A 23,724-nucleotide genomic window follows, 5' to 3' on the forward strand; every position below is an offset into this window, starting at 1 on the left:
AAATACTTGAATAAAAACTGTTAAGCACTGCCCAAGGATCATCACAGTATTTCTATCTCCAGTGCAAGAGAATTTCATTTTCTGCCCAGTTTGTCTACTGAAAACCATCTTAGGTATTTAATATTCTCCTTCCTATGACTAAGCTATGACATAGTACCAAAAAACCACAGCCTATGAAGAGTATATACAGCACACTCAGAAAATAGATCAGAGCTGTAGGACCCAGAATCTTAGAGAAAGCATCTCCAGGGTTACAAGTAAGATGAGAAACCAATATTCTGCAGGTTTCGCTAATTATTTTTTTTTTTAAAGAATGAGGAAAAGAAAAAAGATAACACTCTGAGGGCATATCATTATAGATAACATTTTGAATTGTTTATTTTCCCTTTGTTGTCTCTGATAATTTGACATGGTGAATGCAGACATCTAAAGAATCTTCTAGTGCTTTTTTTTCCATATTCAGAAGGAGATGTCAAATAAAGTCGGTGATGCCTCTGAAGCAAGAGCCTTGAAAACAACAATCTAAACCAGGAAATCTCTAGAAAAATTGAAATAAGTATGGATGGTCAATCAGTACACTAGAAACTGTCCACTCAAAGTAAAATTTGGAGATTTCTGAATTACAGTTTTTACAGGAAACATTCTCTATATCTTATTTGAAACTTGACACCATTTGCAAGATTAGAATACTTATAATGAAGTAGTTTGATAAAATCTTAGAGTATTAAATGCAAAATAAGACTTGATACTATATGTACATAGACTGGTGCATTAATTGTAAGAATTATGTTTCTGGCTCTGACACAAGCACTCCGGAAAGGAGAGGGCAAGATGAAAGTTAGGTCATTATTACTCGTACACAACCAAACCGACTAGAGAAAACCTGGGGCATGAACAGAGGTCACAGCATGTGGGGTGCATAATTGGGAAAGCATTGTTATTAACTTCACTCTGAATGCTAGAACTGATCATGCAGATGAGTGAGGAGTACAGAGTACATTTTAGTCCAGCCAATGCAACTCATCAGTGATCAAGGACAGGCCCAGCTTCCAACCACATTAGATTAGGCTTGGGAGGTTTTGCAGCCCTAGTAGATTACCCCTAGTGATGTTCTTCAATCAGAGGAATTGAGAGAACGTGGAGTGAATTAAAGCACGTTGGTCCTTTCCCAGGGAAAGTGCTGGACCATCATCCACAGTGGTTAGGTGCCCACCCAGCTTCCTGGAACACTAGAGGTGACGTGGCAGGTCCTCTGGGCCTGACTGGACCATGCTCAGCAACCTCCATTCAGTCCCAGGAACCAAGGGCATAGGAGACGAATTCCAACAGGCCCAGGGGAAGCCTTGGAACAACACTTGAAACACGAAAATATAGCAAAATGACAAAATGGAAGACCAAAATGCAATCTCAAAATTCCAGCTCATCCCAAGAAAGCATAGAAGCCATGTACATGAAAGAAAATGTATGCAATACACCTGAAATACCTGAAATAATGGCAACTGAGATAAAAAAGCAACTTCAGGAAGCTTTAAAGGAATTTCATCTAGAAATAATCTCCCAGGTAAAAGAAAAAATAATGAAAATAATGAAAGAGATGCTGAACACATCTAAAGAAGGCACAGTTAAAAAATTAGAGGAACAAAACAAAAACATAGAATCCCTGGATGAACAATATAAGAAATACAGAACACATGAAACAGATTCAAAGAAATACACAGGAAACCAAAAATTCCATTTAAAGATGTCAAAACTGCCTCAATGAAAGTGAAGATAGAGGAGCTGGGGATTAACTCAGTGGCATAAGCGCCTGCCCACATTGCAAGTGTGTGATCATGAGTTTGATCCTTGGTACAGATAAAAAAGAAAAAGACAAAAAAAAGTGAAGATAGAATTTCAGACCTCAAAAACAAGATTGCAGCTAGTGAACAGGAAAGGAAAGATCTTTCAAAAATAACAAGGAATAAGGAAATAACAATTCAACAGCTTCAAGATGATGCAAAGAAAAACAAAATAAGCTTGATAGGGATAAATGAAAAAGAAGGGGATAACACAAATGATAGCAAGAGGCTATTTACAGAAGTAATAGCTGAAAATTTCATGAACATAAGAATGGAAACTGACATATGGATTAGTGAAGCATACAGAACCCCAAATAGCCATGACCAAAATAAAGCTACACCCAGACATATAATAATCACCATCTCAGAAAAATAACATAATATGATATTAAAAGCTGTCAGAGAGAAAAGAAAGATCACCTATAAAGAAAAAGGTGCCAGAATCACAACAGTCTTCTCAACACCAACAAGGAAGTCAAGAAGAGCATGGGGTGAAGTATTTCAGATTCTAAAGGAAAACATCTTCCAACCCAGACTGATATACCCTGAAAAACTGTTCTTCAAAAAGTTCTTCCATGAGAAATTAGATACTTCCATGACAAAGAACAGCTGAAGAACTTCATGATCACCAAGCCAAGCATGCAAAGAACACTGAAAGACAGTTTAGATACACATAGGAAAAAACCACTAAGCAAGGGAACCAATTAAACAGAATGGAAAGATAAAGATGCAACAGCAGAAAGATAACATGCCAACAATAAACCAATATATATCAGTTATAAACACTAATGTAAAAGGTCTCAATTCAACCATTAAAAGAAACAGACTGGCAGAATGGATGAAGAAACAACATCCAACCATATGATGTCTACAAGAAACCCATCTAACCCAAAAGGGAATAGACAGACTGAAAGTCAAAGGATGGAAAAAAAATACTTCATGCAACAGAAAGCACAAAAAAAGTGGGGGTAGCTATTCTGTTTGCAAACAATTTGAACTTCAAACCAAAAATGATCCTAAGAGATAAAGAAGGTCACTACATAATGGTTAGGGGAAAACTTCAAGAGAAAGAAATAACAATCTTCAACATCAGAATATACATTCTCCTCAGAAGTAAATGGGACTTTCTCTAAAATAGACCATATACTAGCCCACAGAACATATTTAAATAAATGCAAAAGAATTGGAATTATCCCATGCATGTTATCAGATCATAGCACCACGAAACTGGAAATTAATGAGCAAAGAAACTGCAAAAACCCCACAAACATGTAGAAACTGAATAGTACACTCATGAGCAATCAGTGGGTCATAGAATAAATTAAAGAAGAAATTTAAAAATACCTACAAGTAAACAAAAATACAAAAACCATTTACCAGAATCTCTGGGATGCAATGAAAGCAGTATGCACAGCAAAATTTATGGTACTGAGTTCCTACATCAGGAAAACAGAATGAATACAAATGAAAAACCTGATGCTACACCTCAAACATCTAGAAAAAAGAAGAGCAAGTCAAGCCCAAAGCCAAAAGAAGGGAGAAAATTATAAAAATCAGACCAAAAATCAAAGCATTAGAGACTAAGAAACAATCCAAAGAATAAATGAATCAAATAGTTGGTTTTCTGAAAGAATAAGTAAAATTGATAAGCCCCTAGCCCACCTTATTTAAAAAAGGAAAGAAAAAGTTCAAGTTCATGCAATAATGAATGAAAAAGGTGAAATCATTACAGACTCTGTGGAAATAAAGAAGACCATCAACATCTATTCCAAAAACCTCTACTCTCACAGGTTCGATAACACAGAAGAAATGGACAGATGCCTAGAATCACATGAAGTATGAAAGCTGGGTCAAGAAGATTGAAAACTGCTGAATAACCCAATTTGAACTAATGAAAATAAAAATGTAATTAAGTCTTTATCTATAAAGAAGAACCGAGGCCCAAATGGATTCACTACAAGAAATAAAAAGAAGACTTAATGCTGACACTCCTCAAACTCTTCAATGAAATTGAAAGGGCATCAGTTCTTCCTAAGTCATTCCTAGAAGCAAATATTACTCTAGTAGCAAAACCTGAGAAAGACAACTAAAAAAGAGAATTACAGGGCAATCTCCTTAATGAACATGGATGCAAAAATCCTCAATAAAATATTGGCAAACAGGATGGAGCAAATCATCAAGAAGATTATACACCACGACCAAGTGGGATTAATTCCAGGCATACAGGGATGGTTCAGCATACATAAATCAATAAATGTAATCCACCATATCAATAAAGCCAAAAGTAAGAATCACATGATCACTTCTATAAATGCAGAAAAAGCTTTAGATAGGGTCCAACATTCATTCATGATAAGAACCTTACAGAAAATTGGAATAGATGGTCCTTACTTCAATATGATAAAGGCCATCTATGACAACCCAACATCCAGCATCATATTAACTTGCCAAAAACTGAAAGCCTTTATCTTAAAATCAGGCACAAATCAAGGATGTCCCTTATCACCACTCCTATCCAACATAGTACTGGAAATACTAGACAGAGAAATTAGACAAGAAAGAGAAATAAAAGGGGTTAAGATAGGAAAAGAATAAATTAAATTATCATTGTTTGCAGATGACATGATACTGTATATAGAAGACTCTCAAAACTCCATTGAAAGACTCCTAGATACATTAAATAAATTATGCAATATAGCTGGATACAAAAATCAATACTCAAAAATCAGTATCACTCGGCTTCTGCCCTCCCATGTGTCTGGACAACTGTGGATTTCTCAGCAAGCAGGTGAGCATCACCAGTTCCGGAGGCCCAGCGGCCTGCAGTAAGTGCCCAGTGAACTCTGCCCCAAGCTCAGACTGTTTGGGGACCTCCAGGCTTCCGGGTGCAGTGAAGTGGTTAAGTGGGTCTGAGGCACCTACATCTGCCTCCCCATTCTGGCTGCGCTCGGAGAACTGTGGAGTTTCTGGCAAGCAGGCGGGTGCACAGTGTCCTTGGAACCCAGCTTATCTAGAACTACGGAGTTCTAAACAGGCAGAAGAGGGCCACTAGTTCTAGAGGCTCAGTGGCCTGGAGGAACTGGGTGGCAGAGTCCCAGGAGCTGTGAACATAGAAGTGGATTTCCAACAGACCCTGAGGAAGCTTTCAAATACACTTGAAATACAGAAATATAGGAAAATGACAAAATGAAAGACCAAGTGACAACCTCAAACCTCCAGCCCATCTCAAGAAATCCTAGGAGCGATGTATATCGAAGAAAATATATGCCACACACCACACATATCAGACATAATAGCTACTGAAATTAAGAAGCAACTCCAGGAAGCTTTAAAGGAATTCAAAATCAAAATAATCTCCCAGGTAAAAGAAGAAATGATAAAAGAAATGAAAGAGATTCTGAATATATCTAAAGAAAACACAGTTAAAAAAATGGAGGAACTAAACAAAAAGATAGAATAGATTATTAAAAGCTGTCAAAGAGAAAACACAGATCACTTATAAAGGAAAACCTATCAGAATCACAGCAGACTTCTCAGCACAAACAATAAAGTCAAGAAGAGTATGCAGTATAGTATTCCAGATCCTAAAGCAAAATGATGTCCAACCTAGACTGATGTACTCTGCAAAACTATCACTCAAAATCAATGGTGAAATACGATACTTCCATGACAAGGAACAGCTGAGAGAACTTCATGAACACCAAGCTAACCCAGCAAAAAATATTGAGAGACAGGTTAGATACACAAAGGATAAAACCACTAAACAAAGCAGATAATTAAACAGAACAGAAAAATAAAGATGCAACAGCAGAGAGATAACATGAAAACAATAAACCAGCATATAACAGTTATAACCAAATTCTAACCTCAGGAAAAAAAAAACAGATATAATCATTAATGCAGATGGTCTCAATGCACCAATCAAAAGAAACAGATTAGCAGAGTGGATCAAGAAACAAAATCCAACCATATGCTGTTTACAGGAAACCCATCTAACCCAGAAGGATACTAACAGACTGAAAGTCAAAGAATGGAAAACAATACTTCACACAACAGGAATCCAAAAAAAAGCAGAAGTAGCCATTCTGTTTGCAGACAATGTGAACTTTAAACCAACATTGATCATAAAGGACAAATAATGTCACTACATACTCGTTAGGGGAAAACTCCAAGAGGAAGATATAACTATCTTAAATATATATGCACCAAACTCCAGAGCACCCAGTTATATAAAACAATTATAAATAGAAATGAAAACTCAAATTACAAATAACACAATTGTAACAGGAGACCTTAACACACCATTGACACCAAGGGAGATCAACCAGACAGAAAATGAGCAAAGAAATAACAGAACTGAATCACACCTGTAAACAAATGGACTTGATAGACGTATACAGAATGTTCTACCCAAAAACATCAGAATACACGTTCTTCTCAGCAGTGCATGAGTCATTCTCTAAAATAGACCATATATTAGCTCACAGAACACATTTAAACAAATGCAAAAGAGTTGAAATCATCCCTTACATGCTATCAGATCATAGCGCTTTGAAATTAGAAATTAATGTAAAAGATAATGCAAAAATCCCACAAACACATGGAAACTGAATAACCCACTATTGAGTAATCAATGGGTCACAGAGGAAACTAAAGAAGAAATTAAACAATACCTTAAAGAAAATGAAAATACAGATATAAATTACCGGAATCTGTGGGATGCAATGAAAGCCGTCCTCAGAGGAAAATTTATTGCACTGAGTTCCCACAATCAGGAAAACAGAATGAATACAAATAAATAACCTGATGCTACACCTCAAACAGCATGGAAAAAGAAGAGCAAGTCAAGCCCAAAGCCAAAAGAAGAGAGGAAATTATAAAAATCAGAGCAGAAATCAATGCAATAGAGACTAAGAAAACAATCCAAAGAATCAACGAATCAAAGAGTTGGTTCTTTGAAAGAATAAATAAAATCGATAAGCCCCTAGCCAACCTTATTAAAAAAGGGAAGAAAAAGCTCAAATTCATGCAATAAGAAATAAAAAAGGTGAAATCACTATAGACTCTACAGAAATACAGCAGATCATCAACACCTATTTCGAAAACCTCTACTCTCAAAGGTTTGATAACACAGAAATAAACAGATTCCTAGAAACATATCAAGTACCAAAGCTAGATCAAGAGGATGTAAAACTGCTGAATAACCCAATCTCTGTTAATGAAATTGAAAATGTAATTAAGTCCTTACCTAGAAAGAAGAGCCCAGGCCCAGATGGATTCACTGCAGAATTCTACAAGAAATACAAAGAAGACCTAATGCTGACACTCCTCAAACTATTCATTGAAATTGAAAGGGAAGCAATCCTTCCTAAGTCATTCCGGGAAGCAAATATTACTCTAGTACCAAAACCTGAGAAAGAACCCATGAAAAAAGAGAACTATAGACCAATCTTCCTAATGAACACAGATCAAAAATCCTCAATAAAATATTGGCAAATAGGATGCAGCATATCATCAAGAAGATTATACATCATGACCAAGTGGGATTCATCCCAGGAATGCAGGGATGGTTCAACATATGTAAATCAATAAATGTAATCCACCATATCAATAAAGCCAAAAGTAAGAATCACATGATCATTTCTATAGATTCAGAAAAAGCCTTCGATAAGGTCCAACATTCATTCATGATGGGAACTTTACAGAAAATTGGAATAGATGGTCTTTACCTCAATATAATAAAGGCCATTTATGACAAACCAACAGCTAGCAAGATACTAAATGGCCAAAAATTGAAAGCCTTTATTTTAAAATCAGGAACAAGACAAGGATGTCCCTTATCACCACTCCTATTTAATATAGTACTGGAAGTACTATGCCTGCTTTCTGTATTAACTTCAATTGCCACAAGAGCTAGTCTTACTATTGTAATTTCACTATTAAGAGTATGTTATTGCTAGTGTATAGTGATTAACTATTTCCAATTGATTATCTACTCTATCTTTAAGAACATAATATTGAAACAAATTTTTTATCCTTTTGTATGTGTAATCCAGAAATTCTCTATAACAAGGGTCAAACAATATCTTTACTCTTATTTACAATGAAAGTATTATGAATTAATTGAATTTCAGGAAATGCAGTGGTTAAAATTCTCAGACATTTGCTGCCTTCTTCCTATGAATGAAAACTAAATTGCATGACCTAGCTTGTAGGTTAAAGTATAATTACTATGAAATAACAATTCAACTATGAAGCAACCATAGAACTTTTCTATTAAAAGTTTATGCAGTGTATAAAAGAGGACTGGATTTAACTCTTTGGTTTGCTAGCCTCTAAGCACTGCAATTTAAAAAGTGAATTAGAATACTCAAGGAATAATCACTTTCTTTGTAAAGATCAGAAACTTAACTGAAATTCCCAGCGCATCACGCCACACAAGGCCATCATGACAGAGCAACAAACACTGCTCTCCTTAAGTCATTAGAACAGTGCTTTGACAGTTCGTGGCATATTTTTCAGGTCTACTGAGACCTCTAGGATTATATTAAATAAAAGATTTTTTCCTGTTTCTATGGAAACTATAACTACTCTGGAAGCCTGTTAAACAAGACAGTTTGCAATATTGTATCTTATTCAAGATGAATAATCTTTGCAATACATCATTGATAAATTTGCTATTCAACACCTGCCCAAGAAAACTGTACATATGTAATGAGTCTGCGATAAAAGGATCAGCCAATCACAGTCCAAACCACCTCTACTGCACTCCAGTCCATATGCTTAGAATCAGAATGGCCACTACTTTAAGGAACAGGAGTTCTGTCCAGAATCCAGCAATACCATGCTCACTTGGAATGGCTGAGACATTTGCATTTTTAAAATTAGCTTTATATTAGCAATTCTTTTGATTTCCCACTTTTCTTCACTGCAAAGGGATTGATCCACTTTAAATTAAATTGGTTTAAGCCTTAAGAAGTAGAAAATCTGTGTTATCTCTTTTACCTACTACTTGAAAACATTTGTGCCCAGGCATTAAGCTGTGTCTGTGTCATTTAGTATTATATCATTAGCACATATCATAGCAGATAGGCCGAAACACAGTAATATTAACATCCCAATATCAATCACACTTTATTAACAGCTATATTTCACCTATTGTGGGTAATACTTCACACAAATTAATTCATTTAACTCTCATCACATCTCTGTGCATAGGTACTCTGATTACCCCAATGCAGATAAGGAAATTGATGTTTAATGAGGCTAAAAGTCATGTTCTATATCATACTGTTAGTAAATAACAGAAATGGAATTAAAAGTTTAGTTCCAAGTCATGTGCTCATAACACTATTCTATTCTGAATATTGTCATATGAGTGATTAATTAATTAATGATGTAACTCACCTGAGTGTTTGTTTCTTCACCTCTAGGAAAAAAAGAAGGAGAAGTGTGATATACTGCAGGCTTATAATAATTCTACAGTTTCATTTATAAGTCATAAAGAACTATAGAGATTTTACCATCAATATTAGCTATTGTTGGCTCTATGTCATTGACCAGAACACAACAGGACACAACAAAGTAGCAATGTGTGAACTTCTTACTTCTTGCATGTGGATAAATTGCTTTTAATGCTAATGTCTTGAGAACATCCTATTGACAGTGAATGGCATAGAAACGTGTAATTTGAACACTGAATGTAATTAAAAAGCAGTTATTTTATATATTATTTAACCTTTTCTTGGGACCAAGGGCATGTGCATCTGAGAACTAAAGAAGTCTCCACAAAATTAAAGATATCCTTTACTCAGAGCCAGTTGCCCTCATGATTAAAAGAGGAAGCAAACTCCGGCTGTATTCATTGTGGAGGGTCTGGGTTTCTACTGGTTACAAAAATTAAAGGCAGAGCTGAGAAAAGTGGTTAGGCAGCTCCTGAGCACCTAGACAACATCTGTTAATTAAGTAGTGACATGGCTGATAACAAGTACTCTCCTACACACAGGCACCTAAGTGCCAGATCCTTACTTCTAAGACAGTTGCCTGTTTCAAGATCTTTGTTGGTCATCTTACTGTGCAAGTGCATATCCAGACGCTACGGTGGAACCAGATGACCAAAGACCTCAACAATTCTACTTCATTGCCACTGAGCTATAGGAATCTGTGACAACATACATAGACAGACCCAGGACCCAAGCTGCTGCCACAGGAAGTGAACAGATCCCACTTCAGGTCTCCATGCCACCACTGACTATTTGTATCAACTTTGGCAATCTATGTAGCTTTTGTAGAGTCTAGTTTGTCAAATTTGCACTACCTCTGTGAGGATAAAAAGAGAAAGCACCAGGAGTGACACACAGCAAGAGCTTAATCAAATGCTAGCTATCAGTACAGTATATGCTGTCATATTTTAAAACCCCAAACGAATACCTTTATGTTATCAGCTGATTTGCTGCCTTTACATATCAGACACCTTTTGGGCTGAGGAGATTATCATGTACATGAATAAAATATTTTAAACATTTTTAAAATGGTGTTTGATTTTTGCCATGTTTTGTGAATTTTCTCTTTAGGGAATCCACAGCAATACCTAATTTATGGTACATGTTTAATAAATATGTTATATTCATGATTTATTTAAAAGTGGCATTAAAATTTGTCTTCTTAGTGTGACAGTAATAAGTGTGCACCTTAAGAGCTAAAACTAAAATTTTTATAAATGATCCTTTTACTATTCATTAATTTCAAAACAAATTGCTATCTGTACAAAAAGGTCCCTCTTTTTAATGCATGAACTTGTGGACAGACGTTCTTGTCCATAGCTAGAAGAAAGAGCTGGATCTACCATCAGCAGAAATTACATATCAATGTAGATTGGGTATTTTGCCACTAACACCAGTTGACTCTAATTCATAACTAGCTGTTTCCCTTTGCAGAAGATGGAAAAGCATCATATTCATCACACCAAGAAGTCGAAGTTAGCACCACTAGGACATAATCTTTGGAAAACCAATGCTGCTGAAAACATGGTCCCACATCTCGACTGTTTTAGACCACAAAATTTTGGAATTGAAGTGATCTTAAGCACTAATCTTTATCTAATGTCATATTAGCTGATGAGCAGTTCACAGTGTATCTTAAAGGCCTTCTGTGATTACTCAGTGATATCACAAAGGCTGGACTCTAACCAAACAGTAACGATAAAAGCCACACATTATGTTTACTACATGGGAGGCACTCCTATATGGGACAGTTTTTTCTTCTATAAGACTTTTTTTTAAAAGAAAGAACCATAAATTTGAGAAAAGCTGTTACTACCATCTATGGGAAAAAATTCTTGATATGGTAAGGAAACATCCTGGGGTCTACTATTAGGGTTTTTTTTTTTTATAGTTTTATCATGGTATAATTGGCAAGTAAAAACTGTATATATCTAAGGAGTATGACATGATTTGATATGTAAACATTATGAAATGATTAGTATAAATTAGTTAACACACCCACAGCAAAATGTTGCCATTTGTGTGTGGGAGAGTGAAGACATTTAAGATCTCTTTTCTTAACAAATTTCATGTAAACACTATACTATTGCTTACTACAGCCACCATGTCTTGTGTGCATTGCTTCTTTAGCCATTAGTCAGAGATTCAAGGTCCTGACACATTGGGAACTGTTTCCTTTAAATATTTACCTGCAAATATTTAACAAGCACAAACAAGAGAATTCAAACTTCTTTTAAAGCACAAGTTAATTTAAAGGAGGTGTGGTTGTATAATAGTTACCTGATTGTGTCAATTTGAGTAAGAAACACCCAAATAAATTGGATTGGCATAGTTTTGAGTTCATCTGAGGGGATTTACTGAAGATGGAAGTATCCCCCACCCCAGCAGCCTGTGGCCTGAAAGATATAAAGGACAAATGAAGGAAAGCTCACCGGTGTTTCTTCTGAGGGCCTCCAGTCTTTGCTTTGACCTTGGACAGTGTCTCCAGGCTTCCACCACAGACTCCAGCCTCCAGGACAGAACCATCAGCCTCCTGATATGGGCTTGCACAGAACAGTACAGGGAGCTCCAGGCTTTCAACTGGATCCTTCGGATTTCCAATGCGCAGTCTGACATTTTGCACTCTTCTATCCCTGAGTCTATGGATGGTCACTGCAATCCAATGTTGGAAATTCTTATATATTTTTATAAGTTGCATTAAATCTGTTTCTTTAGTAAGCTTTGACTTATACAGATTTAAAAGAGAGCTTCCTATTATTTTTAAAGTAGAGTAGGATAACATGGAATGTGACCAAATAATCTTATGAGAACAGATAATTGAGACAAAGCCGATAAGGGAAGAAAAGTCATTCTTGTATCTGTCTTCCTTCATAAATCTTCTAAAGACACGAGTATGTGCCTGGGAAAATAGGGCTTCAAACACTCTAAGGAAAATGTAGTAAAAAGGTTATCTAGGTTCCAGCTACCCTACCTGTATAGAAACACTTCAGAAGATGCCAAATCAGCTCGGATGGTGTCAAGCTTCATTACCTTCAGTGCCTGTCCCAGGGGAGCCTATGCTTCCTGGTGTTGCTGAACACTTTTGGGAATTAAACTCCCCCAAAAGAGTTGTACCATCTACAGCACACTGCTAGAGCAAATGCCTTGAGTAGTGGTGTCAGATCAATTTTACCCCACCACCACTGTTTCACAGCACTGAAGAATAATAAAATTAGAGAAGCAATAAATTTTAGAAGACTTTTAATCTATTCAAATACATTTTATTATCTCATCCATTTTTAAAAGTCCTGGAATGAGAGTTATTTTTTCCATCCTTTCAGCAATCTAATCTTACTGTGCATTCTTTCCTATGCCTTCTGGACAATTCTCCTTTTTAGCGGGTTGGTCTGAATACATTTTCTAAATGAGCAGGGTCACGCTAGACTCCATGGCTGTGCTATGAAGCTCCCATTTTCTGAATGCATCTGCATTCTTATTCCATCCAATTTGTGCTGCATCTAAACTCATGGAGTTCAAAGGTCATGATAAAATGAACAGCCTTTCACCCCATCTCACTCTGAAGAAGCAGTCACCTTACCTCTTAGCTACCTACATGCCATGACCATCTCTGCAACCCTAAATAATTTATGTATTACTAATATCTTTTGAATTTTAAACAGTATCTACTGACTTGTTTCTACAGTAAGAGAGGACTTCAGTTCTCCTGCTATATCTTCAATGTTTTTAATCACAACTTTTAGGCACTATTTAGCTGTTTTAAAATTGCTTGCACTGACCAAGTAGCAAACTGTGATTATGGTTACATTCTTGTAAAACTTTTTTTTTTTTGTAGAGTTAAGAATTATCTCATTTTGCCCTTAATTTCATTTTCTTAATTTCTCAATTTTCTTTCTATATCCTCTAAAAGCTCTATAAAATGTTGCCTAACAGGATTTTTCTCATGGTGAAATCTGACAGGTAACTTACTAAATGTTTTCCTTTCCTTGTTCTGCTCTAGTCTGGACTGGCTGGCTCCAGTCCTGGGGTGCAGCAGCAGTTGACCTGAATCTTCCCTTCTACTCTCTTCAGTTGGTTTTCTTGTTTCTCAGTCAAACTGCTTTCTTTTCTCTTTAGTCTTCAATTCAATAAAGCACTTCTTCCAGATCTAAAAACAGAGTGCTTTGCAGATATATTTTTTAAATTTTACCTGCCTGAACTTTTTTTGTCTTTTTGAGACAGGGTCATGCTGCAAGGTTCACTCCGGTCTTGAGCTCACTATGTAGCCCGGGATGGTCTCAAACTTGCAATGATCCTCCTGCCTCAACCTCCCTAATGAAATATTTTTACTGTACCTCATACTCAATTGGTTATTTTATTTTCTTAATTTCTTCTTTATGCTCATCCTTTGACTTTTTAATCTACTTCCTATGGCATGTTCAACTTTCACATTTTTGTCATTTTGTTTTAACTTATAAGAGTTCTTTACTGTTATTTAATCATCTATCCTATAGCATCCTAAATCTTACTCATTAGTACCAGAGAAGGTCTCATCTCTCATATTATTAGTTATAGCCTTTTTAAAAAAGCTATTCTCTGTCTTAACTTCTAGGTCTTTATTTAACTACAATTTATTTCGGACTTTGTTTTTAATAGTCTAGAACAGTCTGGAGAAACAGGTTGGAGCCTCACCTTTCAGCTTTTTCATTTTTATTCAGTCTTCAATTTTAGACTTGCCATCTTTTAGGCTCTGATGTGCCAGAGCTCTGCTAATCTGCTGGCACAGAAATGAAGAAACTACCACCCAGCGTGAGGATGATAACTCCTTATACAAGTTTTCCAGTAACCTTGTATTTTTCAGTCTCTTCCCACCCCCCACCAGCGCATTCCTCTACCTCTGTTTTCATGCTTTCTTGGCACCTGGTACATTCAATTACTGAAGCTTTCTGGAGATCACCCAAGTGAGCTGGTTTATTACTCATCAGCAATTTCCTCTCTATGCCCCAAGGCTTGACTCCTATCCTGCGGCCAAGTTTCTATCATCTGCCTTTCACTCTCATATGCTCTTTTAGAATTATAAATACCCCTGCTCTTTTGTTTGTCTTAAATTTTGTATTTGTCTTTAACTTTTTTCTGAGGAGAGGTAGAATTACCCTTTTTTTAAAACCAATAACCTCCTCCATAAACTTTTAGATGATGCTCTTGACTAACATTTTCTTTTTGCTTCTCCAAAATCTTAAAGTCAGAATGTAAGTTACCTCTGTGGTGTTTCTAGGTGATGCAGACATTATATGCATCATTCCATTTGCTCTAGCACTCATAAATGCCACCATTTACACCTCTATGACTGTGTAACTGTTCTGGAAGTTTATTGGCTACATTTCCTGGGTGTACATGGCAGCCCAGAAACAATTCAGAAGCCCTTGTGGATATATCTGATGCATTAATACCCCATCTGCCTTTCTCCTTGGGTAATATAATAGATAAATGTGTTACATCACTTTTTCATAGTTTTTCCACAGTAGTAAGCTCCAATTGTTCATAATGGTAGCTGCCTTGAAAAGATAAATTACTTTATGGGAAAACCAAATCTAAAACAACTGGTAACATAAGTGCCCCTACAAAAAAGATCTTCATGAGTTGGATAATTCGAGGCCAGAAGGCAAGAACTCCATTGCTGTTAACAAGCTAGCATACCATACCATCTATATCAGTGACTCATCTGTGGTGGACTGAGAAAAGACTCAGGTAGAAGGAAATCCTCTGGCCTGTGCAGCCCTTCCAGAATGTCAGATGTGTGGTAATTCTTAGGCACCAGGGAATTGGGTTGCTCTTATGTGTCACTGAAAATGCCAAGATCAAGTCATACCAGCTAACGGCCTAGTTGAAATCCAAATAGGTCATCCTTCCCAATGATGATGAAAAGAATAGTCACTTTCTGCCCAGTTTCTCAGCTCCTTATGCTAAAGCCAAGAATCAGTAAGTACTTCTGAGAACAGAAGTAGTGTAGAGAAAGCTGGTTCATTTTACTCTGGGATGGTAAGTCTTCAAATTCTGACTCCTCCACAGCTATCCACTATCTTCTCATGGATTATTTTCTTTGTTGTTATTATTGTCATTCCAGTAAAACACTTGTTTGCTAAAAACTACTCTTTTATAATTGTTTTTTACATTATTTAATCTCTGTACATACATACTTTTTCTTCCAAGTAAGGCATAGCAGTGCACACCTGCGATTCCTGCACTTTCAGAGGTTAAGGCAAAAGTATTGCAAATTCAAGCATAATCTAGGCAATTTAATGACAACAAAACCTTGTCACAAACTAAAAAAAAGTAAAAAAGGCTGAGGAAGTAGTTCAGCATGAAGGCCCTGGATTTGATGCCCAGTATTACACACACAACAAAACCTACTTGTCTCTATTTCAAGTAATTTTATCAAAAATTATTTATTATATGTACTAAAAAATTTACAAAAGTTATATTTAAAGTGGGTTTAGTTTTGTTGGACATTTGAAATGGCATAAAACAATTTTTACTGTGAGAAATTATACCAGATTCATAGATTATTTATCATCTCTTGATCACCTAATCCTAATATTGTCCTGATCACAGTGCACAATGATTTTTCTAAAAATTTCCAGAATCCTCTGAACTAAATAAGCAGTGTCACTTCCCTAGGAATCAGTGGTCTATGACAACTGTAATAACTAGAGATTGTTTTGGGGAACCAGACAAAAGGCAATGAGCTAAAGGCATACCCACAGCACAAGCTAAACATCTAGAATAGGGATATGCTCTAACCTGACCAAAACAGAGACAAGGACATTCCTCCAGGCCCAGTCTTCAGCCATTCCACGTCTTTCCATCTCTGCTGATATTCTGTACCTGAGGCCTCCAGCGTTATTGCCCAGAATTACTACATTGGCCTCATAATACTCTCTTTCTTAGCATCCCGGATTACATACATTCAATATACTACAGCTGAGGCATTCTTCCAAATTATAACCATGGTCATGTCATTGTCCTGCTTTAATCTCTTCCTTCTCAGTCTAGTCCCTGCCTGTGTCTACTTCTGTAGTCAGTTTATCACTGTTTTTATCTTTATCCTTCTACCATTTTCAAATATCTTGAAGTCTATGAAAGTATTATACTCCTTTGCTTACCTTTGGGTTTTGCAAATGCTTTTCTTTTATCTCCTATGATTTAGCTAGACTAAGTTCTGCTGCAAGTGACAATAGTTTCAACAAAATTGTTTGTCCACCTAACTCATGCTGCAGTCTAGGATTAATATGAAAACTCTACCACAACATTCAAGGGCTGAGTTCTAATATATTATTCTGCTATGCATTGTCTCGCCTAAATTTACTCTGAGATACAGTGTAGTTGCAACACTACCTGCCATCACAACTACATTGTATTAAGAAGGAAAGAAAAATAAGGATGAGAAGTGCATGTTCCTTTCCTTCAGGACTGCATCCTAGAAGTGGCACTCACCATTTGTGTTTATATCTTATTGAACGAGCATAGGAACAGGCAATACCAACTATAAACAAGTCTAAATAATACGTTTTCTTTTTTGGCTAGCCATGATCTCATTAAAACTTTACAACTCCAAAACTAAAGAGGAAAGAGACAATGGATATTGAAGGATGTCTGCAGAGTTTTACACAACCTAGAATGACCTTTACTCTCTTCACTATCACTTAGCTTGATTTACTCTTAGTTTAGGTTTTGATTTAGCTATAACCTTTTACAGAAAGGCTTCCTGAACCTGAAATCACAAGTCTATGATAAATGTCTTTCCTTTATGTAATTTGAGTCTCTGCTGTTCTTTCCCATTCAGTGGCCCAATCATTCCCTTCACATACAAACTAAGTGATTCGGCCAGGTGGAGTGAAAGCTGGTGTATGGACCAGGTGGTCTGCCTATAGAGGAAGTCAGTGACCTGAACCACCTCAATAAATTTACTCCTTAATATTTCTTAATTTCTACAAGGGCACTGAATTGCCAATCTCTAATAACACTGTACTCTAATTATCTAGTCCAAAATCTTAACAATTTATGTTTCAAAAAACTGTTAAAAGACAAACAACAGTGTCTCACTTTTTTAACAGAAAAAAAGTAAAGAAAAATATCTCATACACACAAGAATATCAGTTTGGTTTATGTGGAATTATGTCCTGAATCTTCTGGGTCCTTGACCAAGGTACCCATAGACTCCTGAGTGAGAGGTACAGCTCAGAATTTCTAAGATAATAAGACCCTGGGTAAAAATACTAGAGGTGATCAAAATAGACAGTGAATATTTAAATTTGAAAAACGTACTCATTGCAACTAATCCCCCTGGAGATACTTCCCCATCCTTTTAATACATCAATCCCATTGCTCTTTTCACTTTCAGAAGCAGTTATGAAAGTCCTAGTTCATAAATGTTTTTATATGGTATGCTCAAAAATATAGTGAATGCTGCTGTCAAGTGCCTTCCAATGAAAAGACACTCACAGAAACACTGTGGTCACTGCCTTATTCACCAAATGTGACACCATACCACTACTGATTCTTCCTCAAAGTCAAAATACTTTGAATCAATAAATACTTTAAATCAATTCTGGACAACAAGGCAACCACAACAGCACAGCTAAAGACACGCCTTTTCAATTACACTTTTCACCTGCTTCAAACAGGAGAGTCAGGCACCATAAATTGTTTTTACATGACCTTGATACTTATGTCAACTCAGATTTGGAACTGCTTGTTTCACTATAATGTTAAGGTATAAAACACTCAAATAAACCTTTTGGAATGCAGTTACGTTTATAGTGCCACTCTCCGTATGCTTCCAACATATACTTTCTGCTGGAAAACCACGGGGCTCTTAAGCTTATCAACAAATCTGCATGTGAAGAAACCATGGTTGTGCCTTGTACTTTAGGAATCAGCATCAGATCTTTTCATTCTCAAGCCAGTGAGTCATTGCTTCTGGCTAAAGATCAATGAGAGGGTCACATCATTTATATGTTTATTTGTTTAAAGCTCCAGCACATTGTCCCAGATGTAAATGTGAGTACACATTTGATAGCCTCTTATATAATTTAGGGCAAAGAAGAAAAAGCTAAGTAATATCAACCTCTATGACATCCAATCGTGGTGCTGGAAATATGACCTAAGAGCTTGGTACAATATAAATACAGGCATTTAAATTAGACCAGGAAAACTTACATAAATTGAAACATAAACTTCTCCATTTTCCCAAATCCTCCTTCCTCACTGCATTTTACTTCACAGTTCCACTCACAAAGCTAGGGTAACATGTGATTAATAATATACACCTTGAATTTTTTCCCCAAAAAGTTCTACACTTCAGTATCCCATTTTATGGTCCAAACTATCAAAGCATAAATCTCAAAATATTAAAACATAATTTTTCTACATAATGGGAATGAGTGAAAGTATCAAAAGAGTGACAAAATTGAGTCTAATAGAATTTGAAAACATAATTTATACTGGTTGGGGGAGGGTGGAGAGTTAAATAGAAAATTAGCTGAAACCTTTCAAAGCAGTACAACCAGTCTTTGTATTGAATTCTCTATGAAAAGGAGAAAGATCATCTTAACCTTCACATATTACCAAGTTTACAAAATAGTTTTGAAAATTCACTACACTGAAGGGTCTAAAGATCTTTAAAAAAAACTTGAGATGTACTATTTGAGTGATATTAAACTTTCATGTAATCACTCTTTTGCCTCAGTTCTGTCAATGTGTCCAACAGGAACACAACAATAGTTAAACAAGTTAAACTTACTACTCACTGCATCAAGATAAATCATATGTCATGGATGACTGTAGAATGTTTTGATAAGAGGATGTGAGGAATAATGTTTCAATTGCGTGGTTTGGGGTAGGGGTCTAACAAAACTAGGAATTTTTTTTTACTCTATTGAATACTATTCAAAAGCAGAAACAACTAGATCACTCACTAAATCATAATTAGCAGCGACACTAGAATAAGAACAAAGTTGTGATTGGTAAAGCAGCAATAATCTTTCATTTTGGCTTTTTAAAAAGGCATTTAGTATTTTGTGAATGGCATAGTGACCTTGTTTTGTCTGTGCTGTAAAATAAATGGACTTGTTTTGTACTTATCAGAATAACCTTGATCTCATTTATCTCTGGGTAACCTTGTCTACAGTAGATGTTCTGTGAGATTATTTATAACTAAATAAGAGAACATGCTCTGGCTATGAATACAAAGCCACCTAATGAATGTCACAGGCTGTTTTTTTTCCTATCTCATGGAAAAATTTTCTTAGAATCATAAATGTGCAAATTAATAAGTAACTTGCCAAAGTAAACTTCATTTATAGAAATATTGTGATATTCCTCACACAGGAAGTTTAAACTCACTTTTATCATCATCACCACCAAAAGCTGTCTTCACATATCTGACATCTTGGGGGAAACTCCCCTGGAAGCAGCAGTGACACTGAGGTACAGTGAAGGCAGAGCTGATAAACACTGCCCAAACACTAGTCAATCATTACATAACTTTTTCAGTGTTCAGCGAACAAAGTAAATTTAGGACCTCTGTGGAGCTGTGATACACTTGAGGAACCTTGTATCTCTTAAATGGCAGATCAGGTGAAAAGGGAAATATGGAGAGGGATCTAGGAAGGATCTTCTAAGACTGCAGTGGAATGGAAAGTAAATAGCTTTCTTAGAACCAGTATTCCTCTTTCCTTTGCTCAGTGTTCTGGCTTGTGTTTAGATGTCCCCCCACAGCCTCATGAGGTTATAGATGGGGCTACTTGGAATTCACTGGTGTGTGCGATGCTGGAATCGAGGGTGTGTGATTACTATGGTAGTCCACTGATTAGTGTGGCATAGTTCTGTGTAGGATAAAGTGTGCCCCATCCTGAGCCTTAGGTGCAGGTAGCCTGGATAGAATATAAGGGACAGAGAGTTGCTGCCTTAGGTCACTGCTTGTTCTTTGCTACTTCGTTGTTTTGCTGCCCTCTACCTGCCATGAACGTTATCTCCTCTGTAATTCCCCTCTGCCATGCCTCCCTGCCTTGGAGCAAGCCAACTATGAACTGGAACCTCTCCAAACTGTGGGCTGCAATAAACCTTGCCTCCTTTAACTTTGAGTGTGAAGTATTTTGTCTCAGCAGTGAGAAAAGTAACTAAGACACCAAGTGTATTTTTCCTTGAGTTGTACAACATCTTTCATACCTTCTCCTTGCTGCTAAATCTCAGAGTTTGAGATCATCAGTGCCCCTATCACTTCATCTGTGTAGCCATCCAGCACAAGTGCTCCAGGACAGTCTCTGGAATTAGACAAGTCATGAAGGTACTCTTGTGAGACCTAACAAAAAACTGGTTAACGTTGAGGTGGGAGATTACATTTTCCAAGGAAGAAAACACACACACACACACACACACACACACACACACACACAAACACCTTTCCAGATAGCCTTCTTACACTGTAACCCTGCTATATAACTAAGAGATATGATACAAAATCTAAGATTATTACTTAAATTTTTAAAAAATTCCTTACACTAAAAGACACATGGCCATCAGTCCCCTCTTGAAATACTCTCTCTTTGAGCACATTTACCTCATCATTCTTGTTACTTTCTGAGGCAGCACTTTCATGCACGTATTCAGTTACTCTTTTGTGGTTGTCTTGATGTCTTAGATTTAAAAAAGTTACTTTTCATGGTACTTTTGACTCTGGGGAAGACTCAGAAGTTGCATGGTGCTACATCTGGTGAATAAGGTGAATGAGAACACACCACAGTGTTTTTACTGTGAATAGCACTCTTCTGTTGGATGGTAGTTGGAGCAGCAGTCACCATATTTTTTATTATGACTTGTAAAGACACTCATAAAAGAGGATTTCCAGAGTGGCTTCAGAAAGTAGCAAGAAAAAGGGACAAGTGTGTTCAAACCTGGGGGGATGATTTTCAGATAGATTGATGACAATGAGTCTTTTACTGTAATAAATTTTAAAAATAAATACACATCATAATTTTTCTTGGCCCTTGAATCCAAGCTGATTATGTAATTTCCTTGACATACACGAGGTGACAGAAGTGCTTCTGTGTGACTTTTAAAGCTAGATTATAAAAGGTAGTATGACTTCCACCTCCCACTTCCTCCTCTTCCCCTATTTTCTTTTTCTTTCTTGTCCCTCTCTCATTGATCTCCCTTGTTCTCTTGCCACCATGATGTAAGGAAGCCCAGACCACATGCATTTGTCTGAGTAAATCTGCTGACAGATCCATCTAGGACCTAATCAACTGCCAGACACACAATGACTCCAGGCTCTAGCCTCATGTATGTCAACAGGCTCCTTGACATTGTGAGAGAGAGATACATCACCCCATTTTGACCAGTTTGAATTCCTGACCCACAAAAACCATAGGAAATAATGAATGACTGTTGTTATTTTATGCCATAAAGGCATGAGGTGATCTCTTATATAGTCACAGATAATAGCAGTCAAATCGAGAAACAGTGACATGACAACCTTGAACTTGATTTTAGAATACTTTAGATACTTCTCCTTTCCTCTTCTTCACTGTTTATTCACCAACGAGCTTTACAGGAATTATTACAGAATATTCATAAGTTAATTATGGAAGCCTTAAGTACAGTATAAAGTTGAAAAAATGTTGTACTTGACACAACCAGACCCTAAGAAAATACACTCCTACATGATTAGTGTACACATATTGTCTAGCTTACTGAGTTTCTTACTATTTTCTTGAGTTTACCCACTCTACAATGATACTTACTATAAATATGAATGTTTTAATCTCTGAGCAATAAAACAAAAATTTAGAGCTGTTAATTTTTGAAAAAATGATCTCTTAAGAATCTGTTCTGTTATCACCAATCTATTTTCCTCCACATGGAGAATCCAGTGAGCAGTGGAGCAGCCCTCTAGGACTTGAGAGTACAAAAGTGGTCCCCTGCTCTGAACTAGACAAGTGTCAAACAGTCCTCATAACACGATTTCATGTCACACCACATAAACTTTATGTGGCTCATTTACATTCCATTTACAAGTACAAAAAGTACCACGGAGGCTGTTCCTGAACATATTTAACTTAAATGAATTTAACTATCTACTCAATCAAAATGCAAACCAGGATACTTATACTTAACACTGCCCATGCCTCCAACTGTTCTACTCAAAGATCATTTGCTTCAGACGTCAAATGGTATTGCAAAAAAAAAAAGGATTTGGCTTTCAAGAGTGTGAGTCTGGACTGATCCTGGGAAGATGGCAGATTGATAGGTAGCAGGGTAGAGAGACTCTCTGAGGAAAAAAAAGCTCAGATGCTGGAATTTAACACCATGGAGAAGACCAGATGAAAGGACAGGGATTCTGATGACCCAGGAAGAAAGTGAGGAAAAAGGGGGGAAAAAAAAGGAAGGAAAAACATGGACAAAAGGCTGGAACCAGACATGCTTTCAATGGGGCTGGCCCCATGCATGCTGGATGTGCCTTGGAGTCAGACAACTCACAGTTTTGCTGAAGTCACAGTAGTGCTGAAATCGGAGGTTGGTAAGCTCAAGGTCCTTGATGGGAGAGTGCAGTGCAATGGAGACCAGAACCAATGTGGAGAACTGTATTAACCATGGTGAGTGCTAGGAATTCAGTCCCGGCGGAAAGGGTGACTGGCTGGACGACATATTGGAGTTGGCAGGACGGGCCTGAACTTGGAACTGCAGTGGCATTAGTTGGCCACTCCTGGCCCAAAGTGGACTACTGGGATCTGTTAGGGCTGGGTCATGCCTCTAGTCAGGACTCAATAGCCAGGGACAAAACTGTCTCAAACCTGTGATGTCTGCATGGCACAGACTAACATGGTGAAGTAGTTGCTGGTTGACTGGCTCAGAGGAGAGGGGCCAGCCCACATATTCCCTGTGTGCATATCACAGATCACTAATAAACTGGAGAGGGCAACAATCCCCTCATCAGCATGCTTCAGATAAACCATGCACAATATGGAAAGGGCCTGAGACCTCCACCATGCACCTGTCTGAAAGAAACCAGAAATATGACAAGCGAAAGAAACAAGAAAAAGATTCCAGCTGCTGGCCCAGAGAAAATAAGCTCAATAGAGGTAAATGAAGAAGAGATCAAGGGCAGCAAACATGCAAATTGGACACAGCATCAGTGGACATAAAGAAATACCTTTGTGACCTCATGGACGAAAATAAAACTGAAATTCTAATTCAACTGAAACAAGATATAAAAAAATTAATAAAGAAATGCTAAGCAACTCTCAAGAAGACCCAGATGGAAGAATGGACCAACCCAGAAAAAGGAGAGAAGCCTTTGATGAAGAATATAATCAAAATCTAGAATACATGAAAGAGAAACTAAATTA

General features: G+C 36.8%; 1 protein-coding gene across 8 annotated transcripts in view; it reads right to left on the reverse strand.

Annotated features, from left to right (window-relative positions):
- The window catches only part of Cwf19l2 (CWF19 like cell cycle control factor 2), a 190,460-nt gene that overhangs the window by 23,934 nt on the left and 142,802 nt on the right, over positions 1 to 23,724 (reverse strand). For 4 of the 8 annotated variants that reach the window (XM_063256129.1, XM_063256128.1, XM_063256131.1 and 1 more), the window contains one exon: positions 11,773 to 11,992. In XM_063256129.1, coding sequence (XP_063112199.1) covers positions 11,773 to 11,992 — 220 coding nt within the window. Of the gene's footprint in view, positions 1 to 9,245; positions 9,268 to 11,771; positions 11,993 to 23,724 lie in introns of those variants that run through there. The other 4 variants (XR_010049754.1, XM_063256130.1, XR_010049756.1 and 1 more) reach the window with 2 other exon arrangements.

Source organism: Cavia porcellus, unplaced genomic scaffold (genome assembly GCF_034190915.1).
Source record: "Cavia porcellus strain 051 isolate PalLab524CR breed Dunkin Hartley unplaced genomic scaffold, mCavPor4.1 scaffold_9, whole genome shotgun sequence".
Classification (NCBI taxonomy): domain Eukaryota; kingdom Metazoa; phylum Chordata; class Mammalia; order Rodentia; family Caviidae; genus Cavia; species Cavia porcellus.